We start from the raw sequence: 24,936 nt of genomic DNA, 5'->3' as shown, positions 1-24,936 counted from the left end.
TAGAAAATGGAACGTTTCTGTTGGAGTTTTTATTTCAGTTTGCACTTGTAATTTGATTTGATTAGATTAGATTTTTTTGGAAAGCTGAAAAAAAAAAAAAAGGCTGTTGAATGATGAGACGCCTGCTGAAGCTTTCGCGCCGTAGTTAGCAGTCATAGGACTCTTGCTCATTTCCCCCTCTCCCTCTCTCCCTCCCTCCCTGTCTCTCTCTCTCTTTGGTGTTTGTCTCCATCACCTCCAGCAGCTATTCCATCGCTGAGGTCATTTCCTCCCATTATTAGTTGCACCTCCCTTTCCTCTGCAGCCAATAAGGAGCCGTGGATCACCTTTGGCAGCTCGTAGGATCTATACAGCCAACTTTTTCCCAGTGTGTGTGTTTAGGCAACGAGAGCACAGGAAGCTCACGGCAGCTTAACGAGTTCACCCTTGGAAACGTGGGAATATTTACTATTACGTAAACAAAAGCATTTATGACCACTAACGCACGGCACAAAGGTTTGATGAGGTAATGTAAAAAAAAAAAAAAACACAATGAGACTATATTTTTGCCTTTTAATGTAAATCAACCAAATGGCTGCAGGAGGCCACCAGTGTATCGTTAAACTCTTTAAGATTCACACTCCATTGAAACACTGCCAGTCTCCCCCCCCCAGGGTCCTTGTTTACAACGGTGCTACAAATCACAAGGCCCCGGGTGTCATGCTACCACCGTACAGTATGTTATCCTTATAGCTCCGTAAGTACAGTCCCATTATAGGTCAAAGGTTGCATGTCATATGCTTGGCTGGGGTTCTTAAAAGCACTCAGCTGTGATCATCCTTCATTCTGCTGAGTGATTAGAGACGGTGGACCCTTTGAAGATTTAGTTCCACCTCAAGTGCGCCGATATAAGCGAGAGGATTGTAACGACGGCGTGCGTTTGAACAATGGAAGTTGGAGTGACGTGACAGAATGAAATTGCGCGATCGAGGAAGAAGCTGTGCGCACCGATAGGGAGGCTGTGTTCCATCGCACAATGATGTCCTGTGACCTTTGACATGTTTTTACCCTCCCTCTCTCTCTCTCTCTCTCTCTCTCTCTCTCTAATATTTCCTGTTTCTCGCCGCATTGATACGGGCAAATGTTTCTCAAACTTAGTTAGAAAGACAATGATAATTAAACTAGAATGTAGTTTTTAATTAAATACAAGAGAATAATGTGTGACTCAAAATCATTTCCTTAGATATTAGAGCAGTTCAAGCACTCATGGTGGCACACACACCACCACACACACAAGAGCCACTTATATAGGATTTCATTTTTTAGATCATGGAAAAGGTAAAACAAAGTGAAAAGGTTGGACTGAGGAGGATTAGTCCACTTTTAACAGAGACTTGACGAGGAGCTGACGTCTTAGAGAAAATCGGTTGTACCCTAACTCCTCCCCCCCTCTAATGTCTAATGTCAGCGGCGGCGTGTAGTTGGGCTTTTGTGCTTTAGAGTGCTGCTGTCAGGGCTCCTGTGTAGATAAGAATGTAAATAAACTCAATATTCTATTTAGCAATGATTTTATTTTCCACATCTATATGAAGATCTAGAGATTATTGCGGATTATATACGGATGCGATGGAGCATTGTTACGATGTCCCTCCGATGCCATATGACAGTTAGGACTGGATAAAAAGAGAGCTTTGTATATTTCCATCCTCCTAACTTCACTGCTTTGGTGTGTATGTGTGTGTGATCTCACGATTAACTCCACCTTCCTTCACCGTCACACCTCTCCGAAACTCATGGTGGCCGCTACCATTCCAGGCACGTGTTGTAGCTGAAAAATACTGACTGGCCTTGAAGGCATCTCATCTGGAGATCTTTTATGAAACATTGTGTGTAGAGGATGACCAGACTGGGTGGCTTTGCATGGTAGCCCAGAAACAAACAATGTTTACAACACCAACCACTCTTAGATAAGTGAGAGGGTTTGAGTTTTTTATCGGAAGACGCTGCCAAATTCACATTTATCCCCCTCACAACTTCCATGTTTGCCTAACGTTTGTCCTCAGGCTGAGACGGCCCAACCTGTCTTATGAATGGACATGCAAAACCCCCAGTACGGTCCCTTCATTAAAGCAGATAATCACAGTCATTGTCCCTTATTACGCTCACGGTAGACTAGTGTAGGTTGGGAACGACTGCTAACAGTGCAATGCTCTTTTTTTTCTCCCGATCGACAAAAAATGTGTTTATTGCATGACTGATAGTGTTGAAAACTGAAAAGACTATGCAGAGAAGTGTGGCGTTGGTTTCCCCAAAAGGTGTGAGGCTCAATGCAGATTTACGTACCAACTAAATGAAACACAGCAGACTCCAACAAAAAAAAAACCCCACACACACACACATGCACACAAAAAATAAAAAGGGTTGAGTGTGTTGTTGTTGAAGAAAGACATGGAGCTGTACTGTATGTGACCAACAGACTTGTTGACCAGTTTAAAACAGCCCCACTGCCACGCCTGCAGTACCCCTCTCTCTCTGTAGGGGTCTCTCTCTCTTGTTCTTGACTGCCTGCCCTCACAGTTCGGTACGGACTGCTAAAACAAAAGGAGCCATTTTCTACTGTTCGAACCGCTCTCTTCCTTTTTATGATTATGACGACTCACTCTGTACTTCAATCTCTCTCTCTCTCTCTCTCTCTCTCTCTCTCTCTCTCTCTCTCTCTCTCTCTCTCTCTCTCTCTCTCTCTCTCTCTCTCTCTCTCTCTCTCTCTCTCTCTCTCTCTCTCTCTCTCTCTCTCTCTCTCCCTCTCTCTCTCTCTCTCTCTCTCTCTCTCTCTCTCTCTCAGATGTCTGTATCTCTCTATCTTTGGTCAATAAAGCTGAGTTTCTCCAGTGCCCCCCTGCTGTCTCTTGCTTGTTGTTCTTTCCATCTGTCTCTAATATTCACTTCTTCATTGGCTGCTGACGTCCAGATCACACGCTGTTCTTACCGCACCCCTATCTGTTATAATACCCACTGCCACTAACAAGCGACACACGACTTACACCTACAATGTGCAATTGGCAGATGATTTGGTCTGGAGTCATTAGCTTCAGCTTATCAGTGTGAAGGTTCTGCATTGAATTCGGGCCAAATCCATTTGGACAATGATTAATATGCCCTCCGTTCAGCGTTAATTAACACCGCTTACACATTCATCGTGCATATGTAAGCAGTGGCAACTCAGCACACCACTCAAGCACTTTGAGTCGGTGCATCTTCGTGAATGAGAAGCACAGGAAAGACTACATTCGCAAATTTGCACCAGAATCCTTATGAATAAAAAAAAACACTTACATCCATCTTTTCATGGTCAACATCTTAAATCCTTTCATAATCAAGAGTATGAGAGAAGAGATTTATGAGCTGTTGTCATTAATTTCTATTAATCTTAACATCTTGCCTTCACGAGGTTGCAACTCACTTAACACATGCTGATTATAATAAGCTTATGAGAGCGAGTAAACCAGGCGAGGGTGTTGATTACAGCATGATGATATGATATACACATAGGTTATTAGCTTCATCACAGGACGAATTACAATGTTGAGGACCAGATCAGTGTTGTTGAATCTTTCAAGTGGTGAATTCAGGTAACCCAGGTAACCTAGCCTACCAGCAATCAGGAGAGGAAGTTAAAGTCCAGAGGTGACATTAATCTAACACCCAAAATGGTTCATGTAAGTTTGCCTTCGTAAGTCCCAGTGATGTGAGTGTGAACAGATATTAAAGATTAAAGACACATTAGACGTATATCACTGTAGGGATGCATACTGTCTGTGTGGCTCCTAATGAGTTAATGCTTTGGGAAAATACTGAGAAGAGAAGAAGGAGAGCAGAGAACAACTAAACATCTGCTGTCCTATAAATACTGAACACGCATTTAAATAAGGAGCAGGCTGACGCTCTACAGAACTGCACCTACTGCATGTGGAGATGTTCACTACTACATGTGTGTGTGGACATTTAAGCAACAGAATACTTGAGGTTTAAGTTCATTTCTCAGTATCTCACATGTCTACCCATCACTTCAGACTGGAGGGAGGTGAAAGGCCTTTAAAACAACAACAACAGCAACTGAGGAGTAATGAGGGGAGTTCATGAAAACAATGAACCTGCATAGTCTTGAAAACACAGACCGGAAACGCATCGAGTCATTAATAAAACCTCCCTCTCTCCCTCCATCAGATTGGGCCCACACACATACACACCCTTGCACACAATGGCTTGACTGAATCAGAATCTTGATTGTATCTGGGTTAAATCTGCCCTCATGCAGCTACCAGTACAATATTGCTCGCTAGTGGAATGTCCCTGCAGTTGATTTAATTAACATTTGCACTTGGCTTCTTATTACTCCCAGTATGTTGCCTTCATTTCACTGCGCTTTTATTATACTTAACACCTCTGAGCTTCATAAAACCACTTTATAGATGACATCGTCACTTACACGCTTTCAACTGCTGCCATTTCCTTGCACACACTCCTCCTGTGCTTTGTCATTGTGCTTTCCCTGCTGTCATGCTGACTGCAGCATGAGTGGCTCTTATAGCTGTACAGTCAGGACAAAAGAAACTTTATCGAGACGTTTTGAAACTCGATTAGAATACATACATATCCAGCTTGCTCTATATTACGTACATCTTTCCATTAATAATGTCACACACACACACACACACACACACACACACACACACACACAGGATGGGTGTGTTCTGATGATAAACATTAATTGATTTATCTTGGGTTCGATGGATGCCTGGTCTCTCTAACATGAGCTGTAACTGCAGAATATTATTCTTTCTCTGTCTCCCTCTGTCTGTCTCTCTCTGTCTTTCACTCACTCACACACACACACACGTCTAGATGATAATTTGGACGCACATGGTATAACTGTGATTTGCACTGCTCTAGTAATAGTACTCATGGTAGTAGTACCAATTATATGAGCAGTTCTAGCCTTTGTATTAACAATGAGCTGTTTCATCTGGTTTTACAATCGTTTAGTCTGATAATGTTACATGAATTCAGTGATGATGATGATGATGATGATGATGATGATTATGATGGTAAGAGAAGATAGATAGATACCAACACAGCTTGGGAGTAGAATGAGGATAAATATTGATCGTCTTTCTCATATAAATACAGATGCTAATACGGGATGATGAGAATTCCCACAATAGTGATAAAAAAGAGATTTCACAGGAAAACAGTGTGTGCGGGCGTGCAAACGTGGATCCCTAGCTGTTACAATGATCACACTAACAGGTCGGGGAAGCATGTGTTCATCTGTAAATATGCACACACATTTACAGAGGGAGAAAAGCTGCCTTTGAATGTTTGCACTTCATATTCCATCATCTTGATCATCATAAAATTACTTAAAATCCCAATCAGATCAAGAGTAATGAATATTTTGTAGATATTGTACATGGTATGTTTGCAGCATTCATTTAAGGAGAAAGTTATGATTAATATGTAAGTAATGCATACTGTATACACCGTAAAATGGTGGAGGTGAATAAAGGATAGTGATGACGGTGGTAATAATACTAATTATCTTTTGTCATAGGTTACGGCAAGTCAGCGGGGGTTGTCATGACAACAGGAAATGGGTATCAACCGTCCATTCCAACCAGACATCCACACACTGCCATGGTAAGTATGTTTTTGAGGGTGCGATTACTAAAATGCTTTATAGTCTGGCAGTACGTTTTTTTTTTACCCTTTCGGATACTCTAGACAGGAGTCATAGTACGCAATGATGTGTATGTTAATGTACCTGAGAGACATGTTGGTAAGACTTGGACGGTTGGCTCGCAGGAAACACACTGTATGGGCTGTAACTGCATTTGTTCAGATTACAGGCTCACAAAGTGTTATTTCACACTGGAATGGTGTGTGTGTATCAGTGTGTATCAGTGTGTGTGTGTGTGTGTGTGTGTGTGTTTGGGGAGGTTTCTAGTAAAATCTCAGGCCAACACCAGTGTAATATGATGAAATGTGGGGGCACTAATGTGCTGTAACACCATTTTCCAGACTTAACAGAGGGCTAAATGCAGCAAAACAAAGTGAGGAACGTGCATTAAGCATAATGACTTAGGAACAGAGTGAGACAGACGGATGTGAGGACATGAATGACGGGGGATGGATAATAATAAAGGAGAGGGGGGTGAGGATATAAGAGGGGTGGGATAGAGAGATCAGGTGTGCAATGTGCATACAAGAGGTGTGTGTGTGTGTGTGTGTGTGTGTGTGTGTGTGTGTGTGTGTGTGTGTGTGTGTGTGTGTGTGTGTGTGTGTGCGTGCGTGCGTGCGTGCGTGCGTGCGGGGGACCAACGTGCAGTCTAATTGCTTTGAACGAGTGAATGAATGAATGAACGGGTGAATGTAGCGGCGGTAACCTGACCCGCGGGGCTCGCGCTCATTGTGCAGGCTGGAGCTCTGCCTCGCGCTCTGATTGTTTCTGGAACGGGACAGAACACGCGCCTGCGCACGCACACACGCGCACACGCCCGCGCGGGACCTCGCGAGCTCTGCATTATTCAGCGCGCGTGCCTAAAAAAAAAGGGGGGGGGGGGGAGGAGGAGGAGGTAACGGGCGGTTGGAGCAGGAGCTCAGTGTCATCTCCCAGCGGATTCCGCTCCGGACAGCGGTAACGACACACACGCGTGTTTGTCCCGCTGCTTCTCTTCCCTGCTCGTTTCTTGGGGTTTTGACGTCCCGCCGGCCGGTGGAGGTGCAGCAGCAGCAGCGGCGGCGGCAGCAGAGGGGACGGGAGAGGCGGTCACAGTCTCGCGTGTTTTTTGGGGGGTGGTGAGAGTTGAAGAAGAAGACAAAGAAAAGAAAGAAAGAAAGAAAGAAGAGAAGAGAAGAAGAAGCGATCTGCTACGCCTCCTTAGTTGGTCTGTTGAGTCATCGGGGAGGAATATCTGCTGCACATCTGCCTCCATCTTCACAGGTACATTAAAGTTAAACTCAACATATGGCAACTACTTTATATTTGTTCAATAGCAGCAGGTTCAATGGAAGGGGCAGATAATCAGATGGTTCCCTCCTGGGTTACATTTAAGTGTCAGTCTGCATTGTTTTTATGTGAGTGTTTATGTTCAGGCTATTAGGTAAAAAGAGCCCGTAATTACCCTGATTAGCTTGAACACGGGGCAGGACACAAGATACTGCACCGATCCCTCCAGAGAGCCACTCAAAGGAGGTCAGTGGACCAGACTACTGGCTGCAGCATTCTCTCTCTCTCTCTCTCTCTCCATCTCTCTCTCTCTTTCCCTCCCTCCCTCTCCCCCCACCCCTCTCTGCATCAATATAGCCTAGATGCAAGAATGACCTTAACCTGATTTTGGTGATCCACATACTGAGTGACTAGGCAGAGAGAGTGAGAGTACGCTGGTTATGGTCGTGATGCTGGCTTGGTTTTCGTGCCATTCTTATAAAACTCTCCAAATTACAGTATCTTATGTTTTCACTTGGTGATATTCCATGTTTATGCTGTTTACTATGTTACTCGTGTTTTGTGATTGTTGCTTCCAGGCGTTCCCCTGTTATCCAAGCTGCCATTTAGCATTGTCATTAACCTGCTAACCAGTGTTTCTCAGGCTGACTCAACGTGTAATTAGCTTCTTCGTGTTGCAATCTCCCATAATAATATATGGTTAAAGTTGCAGTAAACACTTTGAGCTCAACCCCTGACCTAAAGCTGGATATGGACTCGTAATGCTGACTCTTTGAAAAGATGAAAAGCATAGGCTCTGTCACAAACACAGCAGGGCGGTTGGCACGTGGTGTTCAGACCAAGCCACCTGGAGCCAGAATTCATTATATTCCCCTCCACACTTCTTATTGGTGGTGTTTTTTCAGCACTTTCCTCATCCCTAGCTGTTGCCAAGCAACTTGCGGTTCTTGAACAAGCAACTTTGACGATGACAATGGGTTTTCTGCTGTGTTGGTTTTGGGTAGGAGACAATCAGATGATGTAAGACAAGATCTCTGATGATCTGGAAAACATCAATTTAGGGCAGAAGATTGAAATTACATTGTGATGACTCAAGCTACAAAAAATGCACAAATGTTTGGTTCTTGCTGCTGCGGTCAAAGCAATGATGAAAAACAGCAGTGAGATAAGATTTCAATTCAGGCTCTGATGGAGGCTGCACCAATCAAACCCTGAGAGCAACCGAAGCACATTTCCTTCAACACACTGACATGTTTGTTTCAACAAATCCACAAATTGAAACTTCTACTATTACATTTTTGTGGCACAAGTAGCCAAACCATGTTTTAGATCATGTATATCTTTTTACCAGCATGTGAATCTACCAGGGTTTTAGATATGAGACGCTCTGGATGCTCTTTAGGTTGACTTATGGAGCAAGAAAGAAGAGATTCTAGTCAAATATTCAGTAAGATTCTGTTCATAACTGATGAGTGCATTGAAAAAGGGCTGGACTTCATCTAGAACCTGATCAGCTCATCGGCCATGCTTACTGTTCTGTTTCGTCACACTTAACACACTGATCGCTGATTCAAGTGAAATGAGGGAAAGTAAGAGTGTGTATCAATACCCCAGCCAGGCCTGAGACGCAAGATTCACAGCCTGCTTTCTAATTTGATGAAATGGTCTATGTTAGAAGGTGGCTGGTGTGTGTGTGTGTGTGTGTGTGTGTGTACGCACGGGCACATCCGAGTACCCCAGAGACGGGTATGGGAACATTGACAGAAGCAACCAAGTTATCACTGATGTCTTCTTCCTCCAAATCTTGCCCTCTTCCCAGAAAACACACACACACACGCGCTATCACAGGTTACATAACAGCTGTTGGGTTGATAATGATTGAGCTTTGAGAGCCAAGAGGACACAGGAGGTGGAATAAGGGAATGAGCTACTGAGGGGAGACGGGATGTAAGAGGCCGACAGGATCACAGAGGACGAAGAAGGGTAGTAGGAGAGATTAAGGGGAGGTTCAGGTGTGTGTGTGTGTGTGTGTGCATGCTTAGTAGGAACAGCAGATCTACGGTAAGTTTGCAAAACAGAGAGGCAGAGGGGGGCGAGGTAGAGGAGGGAAGTAGGAAGTCTGTTTAGCATCACACAGCTTGAAGTGTTGTTGACATTAACTGGCTGATGGCCTTTCAATGGCCGAACCGCCGATGTGTCGTCACTGGACGTCTTCCAGGAAGAAAGTGATACTCCGCCTCCTGTTATTGGATGAAGCCCAAACATTACAGTCAAACAGCACTGTGCATACACACAGTAATGTCTCTGATTCATAATTGTGGTAAATTCTGTGGTTAAGCCCTCATACATGCTGTCACCGCTCTGCTCAGTGACAATGACCAAAACACAGCTTGGGTGTTTGGACCCCAGAGTCCGGCTATTAGCCTCAGTCCTGAAAATTGTTTTCCCTGTTTGTTTTTAGCCGACATGCACAGACACGAGCGCTGTTCATGTTTGTGCACGTGAGCATTTTAAGTAGTTCTTTGGGGGGTGAGTGACATTGTGACTATTTCTGTTTGGCCCGTGAGAGTGGACACGAGAATGGATGACAGCTAAAAGTGATGAAACTAAACATCGGTGTGTGTGTGTGTGTGTGTGTGTCAGTGCCTGTGTCTGTGTCTGTGGTCTTTGTTATGACTTCCTTATCACACCAGCTGTGATAAGGAAGAAGCACAAATTTGAAGAGATTGTCCTAAACAGAGATCTGTACCGTGTATGGCACTAAGATAATGATGTTGTTTTCTCCTTATCCACATTTGTTTTCAGTTGTGTCTCTGACTAAATCTCAATTATATATTGCGTAATGTGAAGGAAGTAAAGAGGATTATAGTGCTAACAGTGATATTTTTCAGCATATATACAGTAAAAGCATATTAAGGTTATGCACTTTGAAAAGCCCAATCTGGCCCTCCTGTGGTACATTTGAATAGGACTGATAATGATAACCATTTTCAGTAATTCACCTGCTAGACAGTTGGGACAAAGAGAGATGGCTTCCATCTGCTCTAATGAATGCAGAAAAACAAAAACTCCATCTGAAAATGAAATGCGTCACTCTGCCTTGTTTAATGCTCTTGCCTTAACCCTTTGGTATCTCAGGCTACCTGACATCAACTTAGAAAAGCATCCCTCAGTCTGAATTGATCTCAATGATCTCTGAACTTAAAAGGGTTCGATGTGGCAACCAAAAGGAGTTTGAAGGCTTGCAGTCACAAAAGTACAAGTTCTTTCACTGAAAATCAATAAATGTTATAGTGGCAGGAATGAAGAACATAAAAAGGACTACATATTCCAACCTAGAAAAGCATTCGCTCAGTGTTTTGGTATTTGTGTTCCAGAGAGGAAGGGAACTGGAGGGATGCAGGAAACACGACAATACACCCCGGGCATGTGATGGCCACCATTACACAACCTCCACCACCCGCCATTGTCCGCAGTATCCACCGACTATTGTTATACAGTGCAACAGAAGTCATTCAATAAACACAAAGCAAAGCATAAAGCAGCTGCTAACAAACACACACAAATAACGTGTTGTACAACAAGCACACGTGTAGACAATGGAAATGCAGCGTGGAAATCTACGGAAGAGGAGATATTTCAAAAATGCACCATAACACTAACAGAACACTTCCAGTTTCTAAAACAATGAAATAGCTTTAGGAAGTCAGGAATGAGGTTGACCTCTCTCCATGCCAGGGCTTCATCTCATAACACACAGCTTTGTTTTGGTGTTGTGGTACCGAAAAGCTCCAGAAGTCTCTTTATCGCATTCCAGCCAGAGCGTGGAATGTGTGTGTGCCAGCATGGATTTACGTTTCTAGAATGTGAGAGGGGCGCTCGGGCCTTTATCAGCTGTAAACCTCAAATAAGGGCAGTCTTTAGAAAGAAAGACCACTCTGATTTCAGGCTTACAATTAAAATTTTGGGATCCACGGTTGAGAATATGCAGAGAACTAAGGTGTTAAAAACATCGACACATACCAGAATCCAATTCTCCACCATCCAGACCCTCTCTGACACCAAAACAAGGGATAGATACGTATTGATTGATAGATGTTTGAATCAGTCATTTTCGATCAGCGGTTCTCCACCAAGGAGGAAACCACTCAGAGCCACCTTTCCATCCCACAGAGATACTTTGATTACATACATTTATTTTGATTACTACATTTGATTAGTAAATCTTTTCATCTGCTGTGGTTCAAGAATTTACTGGGAGTGAATTGTTTATGCAACATGCAGCACAGACTGTACAAGTAAACCTCCACAGCCCATCGTCTGCTCCAGTTCATCCAAAATTTGCTGCTTTGCTCTGCTGCAAAAATTTGAAAAAAAAAAATCAACAAAGTGAGCCTAATCCCAGCCAAGTGAAAGAAAAATACATGTCTATGACAAGTTTAATATTTGTTATTTAATGCATTTAGTCTAAATATAACTGACTAAACAAATTGTATCTGTAGAAACCAGACATGATTGCCAGCAGACATGCTTGTCATGTTTGCTTTTCCTCTTCAGAGCTCCTTCCTCCCGTCTAAATACCACAAGCTAATGAGCTAGCGTCTGTAAATAGACAGGTGATTAGAGCAGCACTGCTCTCAGCGTGAGGCGGAAGAGAGCTATGGTCATTATCACCGTGCTAATGCTATAAAGGTAACACTGTCACGAGATTTGCTCTCAGGTTAACCACAGTGTTAGCTCTGGCACGAACATTGTGTGTAGGCTTGTGTTATGGTGCCGCAGCTGTGCTCCATCAAACGCTACAGAACTGATGCTGCTGCTTAGAGCGGTTCTGCTCGGCTTCTGTCCTGCTCTGTGCTCATTCTAATACAGGCTGAAGACAAGGGCACTGATCATGGATCATAAGGTCGGGCACTGTGGTAATGTACTGTAGTAGGACGAGTCTAACTTTGTGTTTCACAGTCTACAAACTCAAATAGCTTGAGGCTGTTGTTGCTTGCGTTAGCAGTCTGAGCATGATGCATTTGAGAAACTTGGAGGAAGTTTGCCATTTTGGCCATTGTGTGTGAAGCTGTGTAAACATTGGTGGCTGCTATTTTGGTGGATGTTGTGTCGTCAATGCAAGTCTCTCAAAGTGTATTAGCACCTAGAAATCATGCAGGATGGGGCACATATTCAAAAGTTAGAGAATAAAGCATGATTGGTTGATGATTGTTCCAGTATGTTGATTATTAACTGTTTTTCAGTTAGGTCTAGACTACACAATCTTATCCCAGATCTCTGGCTTCACTGAGTGTTCGGATCGGCACTCGAGGTGAGCATGAGTCGATATGTGTCAGCAACAGAGACAAGCTACAGACAACCAAAGTGCAAATTACTTTGCAAGGAGAAGTGAAGTGTTTAGTTTTCAAACTTGATCTTTCACTGCAAATCTGTGTGCAAAAACCCAGATCGCTAACTCCTTGTGGACATATTTTTGGCAGAAGGAAATCCTGTCTTGTGTGAGGTCTTTCCCATGGCACTTCTCGTGTGTGTTTTCACAACTATACATAGTTAGGAGACCAGAAGTTGTCTATATTCACCCTGGTCAAAGTTCACAAATCACCGATCCGCCACACAGTTTGCAAACCACAATGACTTCAAGATACCTGATGACAAGACTAAACATTCTATAATGTGAACAGTGCAGTGATCTGAGGACTTTGAATTTCCACGGAATTTACGCAACTTTAGGTTTCTAAAGTTCAAGTCGGTGTGTGTATAATTGGCTCATCATAGGTCTGTGTGAAACAAAACAAAACAGTAAATGTTGACCCTTTGCAGCATTTTGATATGATAATAGGATAAGCAGGAGAGGAGTGTGTGTTTAATTGCTTCCAAGGCCCCATACCTGCATTTAAGTCAGAGCCCTTAGCCTGTTAAGTGTGTGGTCTCTGCTGTGACCAAAAGATGAGCTGCTACACACTGGGAGAGGATTAGAATTACATGCTCAGCAGCTTTTTCCACACACACACACAGCCATCTATCGCGTCTCCATCTCCTCCACTAAAGTGGAGTCTCTTTATGTCCATCCCTTGGCTTGTTCCTTGTTTCCTGCATACTATTTCCTTCATTTCTTTCTTAACCCGAGGCCACTGACTACAGTAACTTAATCGTCACGTTGCATCACATTCCATTTATGCGTGTGTGACAGGAAGGTATTAGTTGATAACTGCTGGATGAATAACAGGATGGTTATATAATCACAGGAGGCAGAGAAGTAAGAGAAAAATCCACCCTGAAGCACTTTCCTATAAAACAAGCCTGATGTATTCTGCTTTGCTGGCCCGGTTTGGTTTTGTTTCTGTTTGGTGTGTGTGCTCACAACTGCAAACATGACAATCCTCATAGATTTACGTGTTTGGGCTCCTCACCACAGAAGCCCAACACATGACAACTCAACAGCCTGGTGTGGCATTTCGATATCAAATCACAGCTGCAAGCAATCAGCTCAATTAAACGACATCATCACCTGCACAAAGACCGAGCAGGGCCGCAGATCGGGCACACCTGGTGCTCGTTAATGATCGTTAAGCTCTATATGGTCAAACTGATCCGAAAAATTACGCAATCATCGCCATCGTCACTTCAACAAACATACAGGAAGAAATATAATGAGCCACAAATATGAATTATTGCATCAGAAATGTTGGCCTCAGTAGACCACAATACAGTCTGTCTTGTAAATTGTTATCTTTGAAGTCTTTACGTTTACAAAATGTACGACTTCAGCCCGGTAGCAGTTGCTGAAGTTTCTAATGGCGTTGATAAGTATCTGTGTCAGGAGCGTTATGTGCAGCAGGCTGGTATTACTGCCAAATAAGGCCTGTGTCTGTGATCGGGATAACCTCCATTCCACTCCCGGGGACTTCAATCACACTATCAAGAGTTTATTTTGCAACAACAACCAACTGGCTGTACATTATCACTCGTATAATCCACACCAAGTGCACCGTTGCACCGGGCACCTAGCCCAGAAAAGAACATTTTGTTTTGGTTTCACAGTATGAAATATTATTCTACACCCATATCTAAACTCCAGAGAGAAATGCTGCACTTAGTGACTTAACTCGCTCCAGGTCGTAACTCCTAACTGTCCTGAAGTCATGATGGAGGGCTGGGCAGTGTTTACTGCCGCAGTTGTCCCATTGCGCGTACTGGAAGTGTTAATCTGGCTGTTAGTCCTGTGACTGGAGAGCTTGTGTACACAAATGGTCGCACACTGTGACTACAGGCCCTTTCTGCTTAAGAAGAGCTCTCCATCTATGTGTGTGTGGAGTGTATCATTAGTATTCAGCCTAGAGAGTCTCACTCCAGCGTCCGTTGAGTCCTCTGTTGTCTCACGACGGGTCAGAGGCTGTCTAGTTTATTGAGAGTGTGTGTGTGTGTGTGTGTGTGTGTGTGTGTATGTGTGAGTGAATGTGTGTGTGAATGGTGACTTTGAGAGGCTTTGAGAAAAGGGACACAAATAGTTAGCATGAGTCCAGTGCATTCCTCTGTAACACTTTACTCCCAAAGACGGCCTGACATGATCCCAGTGTGGTTGGTGCTTCACGCTCTCTGGGTAGGTAGTAATCGCCTTCCTTACTCTTTTGCAACGTTTCATAGCGTTTGTAATTCTTTCGAGGTTGAGATGTATGTGACAGAAATCTGCAGGTTACATAAACTGACAATTTAACACGACCTTGGAGGGAAGCCAGAGCGGATTGCAACTGAGAATGACGTTAGGATTTCAGTCTTTGTCCTCTCTGCACTGCTTGGTTGTAAACCGTTGACATTTTCTAGTTGTGGGGATTTAAAATGGAAGAACGCTTGTCAGGATATCTCAAATTCACATTTTGAATTCCGGTGACATATTTGTAGGTAGCTGGGACTGATGGATATGCACGGTAAATATTTTGTAATAATCAATTTCCAAGATAATGTTGATTGAAAATTGCAATGACTTTTGACTTTTGGCCTCGGCACAGTTATGCAATCTCTGAGTGCCTTTGCTGGTTTACTTATTTGGACACTTGATCGTTATTTTGATCATTATTTTGCAGAACATTAACCCCATTGAACTTGAACACTCCACGTTGCTTAGTAGTCCCTGTTTGTTTGCGTCCGAGCGCAGGTGGCCTCTAGTTGTCGGTACATTTCCTGTGTTGAGAGCCATTTCCGTAGACGCCAAGGCAGTGCGGCTCCTTTGGCTTCCTGTTCGGATGAGCTATGAGCCATGATAGGCTTTCATCCAATCAGCCGCTTCCTCAGCTTTGCCCTGTCATTTGTTTTCGTTTGTTAAAGGGATTCACCGCCCGTATTTTAGTCCCAACATTGCCTGCATTTAAATTCTTCAGTAATGTTGAAGGAAAGCAGATCCCTAGAGGGCCTGCTGATGTGGATGAATGGGACCACCGCTGATTTGTGTCTGTAAGGTCCAGATTGTCAGTCGTTAAGTGATCAACCACTGATAATTGAGACAGAAAAGAGATTTAGTAGTTGATGAAAGCCAAAAAATGTACAGAACTTCCTTTCTCACATAATCTAATACCATCCCAGAGAATGTGAGAGATTTGGTGTAAGTGTTGATGATGTATGACTCAATCCCTTCTAGCCTTATGGTTCCACTGAATGTTCTTATCAGATTTTTTAAAGATAATCCATCAAAATTGCGTTTCTATGACGTTAAACGTGTTCTTGTTGATAAGTGATGTGCAGCTGTTAATGCGACTCATGACTAATATTGTTTTCCGTGCCTGTTTGGTTGATTTATTGTTTTCCGTGTGTGTGTGTGTGTGTGTGTGTGCATGTCATGTATGTCATCCTAGCATGTTGTTGTGTTGGTAAGTATGTCATGTGCTGCAGTTTTGATCAATGATGATCAACTTTATTGACGTAAGACTGCTCTGGGCATTACTCTCTATTGACCCAGTATTGCTGACCCAGTTAAAGGCACACACACACACACACACACACACACACACACTAGCTGTCTTTCACTATTCACATCTGTCTTTCTCCAACAATTTCTCTGTTCATGGTTAACAGCTTTTCCGTTTGTGCTCTCAGCTCTTCACAAGTCTCTTTGTGCGTTACAAACTCATTCAGGAATTGAACTCGTCTCCCCCTGTGCTCATGCAGTAATTGGGTTACTGCCCCAATTATCCCTGACCGATTTGTCTTCACCATACCAGTTATTTTTGGCCACCAGAAAGTCACCAGCAGCTTGCATTTTGTTAGTTGGAGCAGGGAAGGTTACATGATGGTTTCCTTCATTTTGCAGCTTAAGTATCAACCGACGATGTCAAACGTATACATGTTTCCTTCATAAGCAGGGACATTGAACGCATCGCTGGGTGCCATTGGCTTTTGCAGGAGTTTCTTTGCAGTTTCAGGTTTTGACTTAGTAAAGTACGAACACATCTGTAAGAAAAAGCCATCATTCATTTAAAGCATTTTTAAAACTCTAAATGTCAAGACAGAAATTAATTACTGGTGGCTAAGCTCCATCCCTTCTCCCATTGTGGCACAATTAGACTGAAAAGGGGAACGCCTAGAGATAATAATACATCATGCTGGTGCTGTCAGAAAGATGCTTTTGTTGTAATGCAGCTTGAAACTTCTGGTGGCGGTGGTGGCAGCGGCGGCAGCTCGTGTTGTAGCAGCTGATAGCAGCGCTGGACGCTTGTGCGAATCCGAGTAAAGTGAAAAGAGTTTCCAGCATGTCTCCGTGTACTGTTTGTGAGCAGGGAAAGTGAACCATGACTCGGGTCAGCTCGAGTTTCCACCTGCCTGATCCTATGACCCAACACACACACAACCACACACAAACACATGCGCAAGCAGGATCACAATGACTTTGACCACCACCGAGCTAAATTAGGTTTACGAAGTCAGTTTCTGCCATCGATGCTTCCAGGAGTTGATAGATTTATGTTCATATGTTTACTTATTTTGTCATTGTCAAGATTTTGCCTTCTTACTGTCAAATGTGTGCTTTTTCACCTAAGAAAAACCTCAGAAACGTGCCGATAATGAAACGCCTTTATGTTGTCTCACAGCCTGACACTGCTGGAGCTTATTGATATTTGTTGAAAGCTGAATATCAACCCAGCATATCAGTGTAACACACACACACACACACACACACACACACACACACACACACACACACACACACACACACAGGGCGAGTGAGTGTGAAGTGAGTCAACAGTCCCATACTGATGATGATGATGACAGAAGAAAATGCCATTACCTTCCTGTCATCTCCTCCACCTTTCTTTAGTCATCATCTCTTCATCACCTCTCTGTCTCTCTCTCTCTCTCTCTCAGACTATGAGGTTAAAGGAAAAGTGGGTGAGCGAGGCATGAAGGGGGGGCCCGGACCTGCACAGGAAGGGAGGAGTGGGGCGCAATAGGGTGGATGTTTTTGGCGTGTGTGTGTGTATGTGTGGAAACAGGCCTGCACAGAAGGGGTCTTTGTGCACGAGGGGCATTTCTGGAGAAATGAACGCACGCACTGCTCACACACTTTCACGCAACACACACTCACACACACACACTCTAGCCCATGACATCACAGCTTACCGAGGCCGGCCGGCAGGAATGTAGTGAGAAAGGAGAGGCTTTGTGGAGGAGAGGAAAGAGACGGGAGGGGAGGAAAAGGAGGAGAAGAAGAGGAGGAAAAGGCTTGGCCAGGGGAAAAAGTCCGGCACTCCCACTGTCTGGAACAGGACAGAGCAAAGGCTGAAGGGTTCTGAACTGAAGTGAGCACAGAAGGGAAACGGATAAGAGCCACAAGAAGGAATAATTGTAATTCCACAGAACCGAGAGGATTTAGCATCACGGAATTGTGCTCAGGATTTAAAGATGATTGAAGTTGATGTAGGCCATATCTGACTGAATTGAGACGAGATACTTTAAGACAGCAGGTGAGTGATCGCCTACTCTTGACTGATGTCAAACCTTGAAGAGATAGAGGAGAAAGGGCTTTTCATGGCACACACTCAGGTCACTTCCCGCCCACCTCTCTGTTTGATTAAAAGCAGTTAGATTTGGTCAAGATCACCACAAGGTTTGATGTCCAATTTGATCCGACTTGACCAATGGGGCGACACCCTAAGGGGGCCCACCTGTCTGTCTGTGCGGTGTGTATGTGTGCACGTGTCAGCTCAGCAGCGACAGACCGCTAAAACGTCTCGACTCGTCACATCCTGGATGGCACCGGCGGGCCTTAGGTTCTGTTATCCAGGCTGTTTGGATAAGAGGACACCAGGCCTGAAACTAGCAGCAGCAGCGCGGCTCCAGTTTCTACATGGGATCATATTAAGGCAGGAAACAGAGCCCGGGAACACTGGGTTACTCAGGAGGTGTGTGTGTGTGTGTGTACATGTGTGTGTGTCAAGGATGTGTCCCCTTTTTAATTTTTGCTTTTTACCTAAAACGTGTGAGCGCAAAGTTTGTGTGTGCGTGTGCGTTTTACAGTCAGATTGAACCCCCTGCTTCTCGGGCACGTAGCCACAGTGTGTATGTTAAACAGTGTGTGTGCGTGTGTGTGTCTGCATGTGTGTGAGTGTATGTTTGTGTTTTCAGTGCATCGCAGTCATTTTAAGCATTTCCAGATGTGATTGGAATGGCGGCCAGTGTGGAATGACACAGCAATGAGACAGACACATAAAACTGTGATGGCTCGCTGACTCATACACACAAACACACACACACGCACACAGACACACACACACACGCACACAGACACATTTGGAATTCCTATACAGCTGACAAATTCCCATTTACTGTATGAGTTTGATTCCCAAACTTAACCATTAGTGTTCGATGTGAGTCGACATGGACAGAGGATTTTCCACTTAACCTTTCAACCCAAAACCCTAATGTAAACAAACTATCTATGGAATCTGAGTTCTGAACCCAAACAGCTGCTAAATCAAAGTCCTCACTGCTTACTATCCTTTTTTGGAAATTTCATCACTCCCAAATCTCTCTCTTACACACGCACACACACACACACACACACACACACACACACACACCCCAAGGCGTTTGCAACTATTTTAATGGTATCTTATCTTAGTACATTATATATTCACTTCCATGTCAAAGTTTTGCAGAACCTTACCCACTCTTCAAAAGAAAAACAACATATTTTCACACAATTTCTGGCATCATTCATCATTTTCTTACATCATTCTCTCACACACACACACACACACACACTTCTGTACTTCTGTCCCTCATCAAAAATATTAGTATCTGAGCCTTGAGGACAGCTTGCTATGCTTGGAATGTCGGGGAGAAAGAAAGAAACACACACACACACACACACACACACGTAATGTCCTAAACATACTTGCGGCCAACACACTCATACAGGTACACACTGCTGCAAGTCACATGTGTGCTGCTTTTGTGTGTGTGTGTGTGTGTTCCATATGAGACATTCCTGTTGTACTGTTTTCCACAGACAGTAACAGGATATCCTCCCCCCGCTGCACCGTCCTGCCTGCTCAACAGTCACACACAAGAGCACATGCTATATTGTTATACACTTATTTGATCCGTGTTCATGCGTGTGTGGGGTCTCACATGATCACTCAGGCAATTGACGAAGTGAAAACTCCTTTGTCTTGTTAATGTGCAAAGTTCATTTCGTTTGAGGCATAAGGTCTCTTTCTTAGGGACAAAGACGTGTTTATTATGGTTGTTTCCCTTTCGCTCTCTCTCTCTCTTCAGACATTATGAGCCATGAGAGAGAGTTTAGCATGTGACTGAGGCAGACGGTCACCAACATGCCCCCAGAGAATCTTCGGTTATTTTCTGAGCAGAAACAGGAGACAAGAAGACGAGAAGGGGGGAGAAAAGAATGTACAGTAGATGAAAGAGCCGTTTTGAGATGGGGGGGTAGAAGAAGAGGAGAGTGTCAGGGTGTAACAGTCCATCATGTGACTTCAGTGACCACTAAACCTCAAAGAGAAGGAGCAAGGGATGACAGGAAAGAGGTGAAATGAGCAGAGAATCAGCTGAGGACAAGGGACCAAAAGAAGAGTAGATAAAGGGTCAGGTCTGGATTTGGATGTGGGTTCTAAACTACACAATCCCGTGTGTTGCTGTGCCCAGTGGGGCCCGTTGGCCGATCAGGTTACATCGAGCTCTACAGAACGAGCAGGTTTCAGTTTCGCAATATCTCCCCTTCATGTGTTTGATTTGGACGACCCAGTCAGAACTTGGAATGTGAGTGACAGCGATCCGGAAGGCGGCCGATGGAAATACAGACCATTAATGTTACGCAGAGTGTGTGTCGGTTTGAGATCTGTGCGATAACGCGGCCCGGAATAGCTTTAGGTTGCTGCCTTCGACCAAGGGCCCACTAGGGGGCACTGCTGCGTTTAGTTAGCGAGGGTCAAACGCAGAGGCTGAATTTCCCTGCGGAATGGCTGCGTGTGTGTTTAAAATGAACATTGATCTCCGTGAACACACATGCATTCACAGTGATGGTGTCAGCAGGTAAACACATGCCGGGAGTAGAAGTGTAACGGGTACGAGGCAGTAAAGCGGTCAGCGCCCACAGATGTAAACAGAAAGGTCAATAAACAGGAGTCGGTAAATGTAAGACTCGCTAACAGCACGTCTGGAATGTGTCGCTCTGCTGGTTCTCAACACCAAAAGGTCACAACTTTGATCCCTGCAAATGTGTCCACAGCTGTGTACCCTGTTGACGTGTCCTCAAAGCAAGGCACTCGACTTGAGTTTGCTGATTTCGTTATCAGGATAAATAAGAGTCAATAAAAGACAGAAAATTAAGAAAAAAAGGTTTGATGCTCCTGTGGTATTCCGACGCATTTGGCATTTGGCAGGAGAAGACACGTGTAACACACGCACACACACACACACACACACACACACACACACACACACACACACACACACACACACACACACACACACACACACACACACACACTACGAACTGTAATCACATGTGTCAGTTAGTAATGATGTTATGTATGATTGTTGCCAGGTTTAAATTCTATTTCAAGCCATTTCAAGGGACTTTCCAGGGATTACATTTAGACTAAAATCTGACTCAAATATTTATCCAGGAGAAGCTGGAATGTATTTTACGGGAGTACCTAAATCTGTGCTAATCCCCAGCTGTGGTTGTAAAAGATAAAGATTCATCCCTATTTCCTCGTCTCCTCCAACAAGAAACATATGATGATAAATGAGCCGCCTACAAGTTTATGGCTGCTGTCCAATACTTCAGCGTGCCGTTGTAAATGTGACATTAATGTAATCACTTCATCATCTGACAATCAAGCTCAGATTGGATGAAGCGTCATTCCAGTACTGCGCTGGGAATGGCTGTGTAAGTTGGCGCCCCTTAGTGGTGGGAACCAGACAGCACACACTCCTGCTGCAGAGGTTTAACTACTGTACTACTGCAATGCAGACAGAGACATTCATGTGTGAGATGTGTGTCCGTATAATGTGTGTGTGCGCACGTGCGTTTCAGACAAAATGGGGCGTCGGCTTAACAATTTAAGCTTTGTAATGTTCTAGTATGGTTACAAAATCATGGCTAAAACAGAAAAACACATGAATGTTAACAGTCACCGTTTGATATTTAAAAAAAAAAAAAATTATTTGAGAGCAAAATAGCAGTTTAATAGCATTTTTGCATTTTTTTGTGCTTGCCTGTCAAAACAGAAATCATGGCGGGCCGCCGAGGATGCCAGTGACCCAGTGCCTAGAGAGCGAGCCCTGAAGAGTGTCAGTTTCCAAGAGTCGGTCAGCGTTATCACCGACGGGCCTGTGATCATGGAACTGGAGAGCCAGCCGATTCAACATGGCCACCTCAGCAGCCCCACTAGCCGAACTCACAACATGATGGGTGTGAGAGCAGAAACCCCCGACAGCGAGGTGGTGCAGGTAAGCAGGTCCTGTCTCAGACTGCCAGATTGCATCACCTGTCTCAGGGTCGCCACAATCATTTTTATCTCCATGCATGGTTCCACACACAAACAGTTCTGCTCGTGTGTCTCCAGGAGATCCGTTACCTGGACCAGGTGTTAGATGCCGCCTCAGAAACGCCTACCAACGGAAACGCCTATACGTCAGAACACACCGCACCGATCATTGTGGACGGAAACTCCCCTTACGTGTCGACCTCCTCTCCCGCAAATCACCAATCAATCATGGTGGAGGGGCAGGCTCAGACCAACGGGCACGTGCCTGGGGAGGAGTCGGGGCGCGGCAGGCCGAAGTTTGAGCTGAGGGCATTTCAAGAGGAGAGACGGCCGGCGAAACTTTTCACGCCTGGAGAGGAGCAGGAGGTCAGGGTGACGAGGAGGCGAGCCTCAGAGGAGGTAAACAGCTGATGGATCATGCATGAGTGGCAATAGAGCAGATACCATAGCAGAACAGGGGCCAACAATCCTCTAACTATGGCTCTCTGGATCTGTCAGTGATGTAAACCATTTGAGAACAGAAATGATCTGAATGTCTGGATGATATACTGTAGTTTTATGTAAACTCTACAGTGAGGCTGGAGTAGGAAAATGGAATAATAATCCCTGGATCACCACTTGCTTGTTAATATTTGAAGCAATCCTGCTGAAACAACAAACAAACTGCTGAGGCACGAGGTTTGGAACTGGAAAGTGTGTCGTAACGCTGAGTAACACAAGCACATGATGTGACATCGACACTCACAAAGGTCAACTGTGGTGGGGTCCCATATTTGGCAGAAGGAAGGAACTTTCACAACCTGTATACGTGACGGTTTACTCGCCGATCACAGTGTAGCTGTTCTTTAAAAAGTTGTGACTGCCCTCTGCTGGATGTTTATGTGCCCCAGTTAATGTTCTGACACATTTTGACACATTATGTCCTGAAATGCTAAAATGAATAAAAATTCAACAAAAGTCAAACAATATGACACTTTAAGTAAGAATGTCTCCATGTCTCTTTTCTTCTGGTATATTTCAGGTTCAGGAGTTGGAGCGTGAACGCCAGGAGCTGATCAGAGGCCAGGCAGTGAAGAAGAACCCGGGGATTGCCCAGCGCTGGTGGAACCCCCCTCAAGAGGTGAGTCCCTCACTCTCTGCTGCCTTCATCACGTTGCCTCACTGAAATGTATAAATGTTAGGCCTTGTTGGGGGTTTGTCCTCTCTGAGTGCTGTCTTCTTCTCTATTTAAGGTTCCTTTGGAGGAGCAGCTGGATGCAGATCAACTCGAGTCCCTTAAGAAATACCAGGAGAGGAAACAGCATAAACAGACTCATCCTTACGGTTACGCACAGGTAACAAACTAACTGCACCGCACCAGTCTGAGATGGGTCAGCATAGAGATCGAGCTCCTTGAATTTACATCATCCTCCTTTGTCTTACATCCTCTCATCCTTCATTGCAGCCACAGGTATTAGGACCCCCCACAGTTGTGACCTTTGACCCAGAGTTGACCAAGAAGGACATCGTCGAGGAGCAAATTGACTTCTCGTCCGCGAGGAAGCAATTCCTGCAAGGGGGGACGACCAAGAAGGACGTCGCTCCTCAAATATACGCAGCCAGACCCTTCACCAAATCCGTCACCAGGGGCAACTACGGGACTGGGGACGTTCTTGTGGAAGCTGAAGAGAGTCATGTGTCCTGGTCTGACGAAGGCATTGCGGGAGAATTCACATGTGCGAGAGCGGTGATGACGATCCTGCCTGGGGAGGAGGAAGGGAAGAACCAGTCCCACCTCGCCTTTCACCTAGAGGAGTCAGACTCCGGCCTGGACGACTTATCTATTCGCTCTCAGGACACCACGGTCTTTAGCTTGGATAATGTTTCAGACAGCGGGGCGTCACTCCCCCCTACGCCCCTGCCTCTCACCCCGGTGTCACCCCCAACCCCTCAGCCCACCACGCCAGTCAACGGGCAGACCAGTGGCATTCCGACAGAGGAGGAGCTGGAGTATCATGCGGGCGTCCTTGTCCAAAATGCCATCCACAATGCGCTGGCAGCCCAGAACGGAGAGGACTGGCAGTCGTCTCTTCCCGATTTGAATTCGTCTCAGCTGAGCAATGATCTGTCTCCATCCTCTGCTGCCGAGCCTCTTCCAGCAACTGCCCAACTCTCACCTCTGTCAAGTAGCCCAGTGCCAGTTTCTTCCTCCCCTGTGTCCTCTGGCAGAGCTCCCTCCCTCTCGTCCCCCGGTTCTTTCAGCCCCACTCCGTCTATTCCGTCCCCTCAGTCAGACAGGAGTCCAGAGGTTACCGTCATCTCCACAGAGAGGCCCTTTGACTCACCGCAGCAACAGTCCTCCAGCCCAGCCCAGCTCCAGACGCCTTCTCCTCCACACTCCCAGCCTGTGTCGCCACCACAGAGACACAGAGACGGAGGTCCCAGAATCAAAATCCAGTCTTCGTACGCCAGGGCGCTCGCCGCCTCAACCCCTGCCCCGGCTCCAACCACTGCCCCGTCGGCTCCTGTCACCAGACCGACCCCAGTCTACCGCCCGCCTTCTCCTCCAAGTCCAGAGAAGCCAGAGTTCAGCTACTTTAGTAAATACTCGGAGGCGGCTGAACTCCGGAGCACAGCGGCGCGAGGCCCGGAGACGGAGCCTGCGGCCAGCGGCCCGTTCCGCCTGCGCTCAAAGAAGCAGCGAACCCTCTCCATGATCGAAGAAGAGATCCGGGCAGCGCAACAGAGAGAAGAAGACCTGAAAAAACAGAGGGAGACGGTGCCTGTTGTCATCGTCCGCTCCAGCAACAATCACGGTCCGGCAAAGACAAGGATGAGACAAAGCACCGTAACTCCAGCAGATAAGATGAAGAGTAACAGCTTGCCAGCAAGACTCACACTGACAGCCAGAACAGCACCAGGTTAGTAAGGGGGGAGGTCAATAAGCATGGAAGTGTGATTTGCTTA

General features: G+C 45.1%; 1 protein-coding gene across 2 annotated transcripts in view; it reads left to right on the top strand.

Annotated features, from left to right (window-relative positions):
* Window positions 1-24,936, top strand: part of palm2akap2 (PALM2 and AKAP2 fusion) — a 59,161-nt gene that overhangs the window by 28,086 nt on the left and 6,139 nt on the right. For both annotated transcript variants that reach the window (XM_076163663.1, XM_076163664.1), the window contains exons 8-13: window positions 5,591-5,676; window positions 21,731-21,952; window positions 22,069-22,389; window positions 23,012-23,110; window positions 23,223-23,324; window positions 23,435-24,890. In XM_076163663.1, the coding sequence (XP_076019778.1) occupies window positions 5,591-5,676; window positions 21,731-21,952; window positions 22,069-22,389; window positions 23,012-23,110; window positions 23,223-23,324; window positions 23,435-24,890 (2,286 nt within the window). The remainder of the gene's footprint in view (window positions 1-5,590; window positions 5,677-21,730; window positions 21,953-22,068; window positions 22,390-23,011; window positions 23,111-23,222; window positions 23,325-23,434; window positions 24,891-24,936) is intronic.

The sequence above is a fragment of the Genypterus blacodes genome, unplaced genomic scaffold (genome assembly GCF_046128005.1).
Source record: "Genypterus blacodes isolate CSIRO-AG114 ecotype Tasmania unplaced genomic scaffold, CSIRO-AGI_Gbla_v1 ptg000133l_1, whole genome shotgun sequence".
NCBI classification, from domain to species: domain Eukaryota; kingdom Metazoa; phylum Chordata; class Actinopteri; order Ophidiiformes; family Ophidiidae; genus Genypterus; species Genypterus blacodes.
This window is presented reverse-complemented; position numbering and strand designations above follow the sequence as displayed.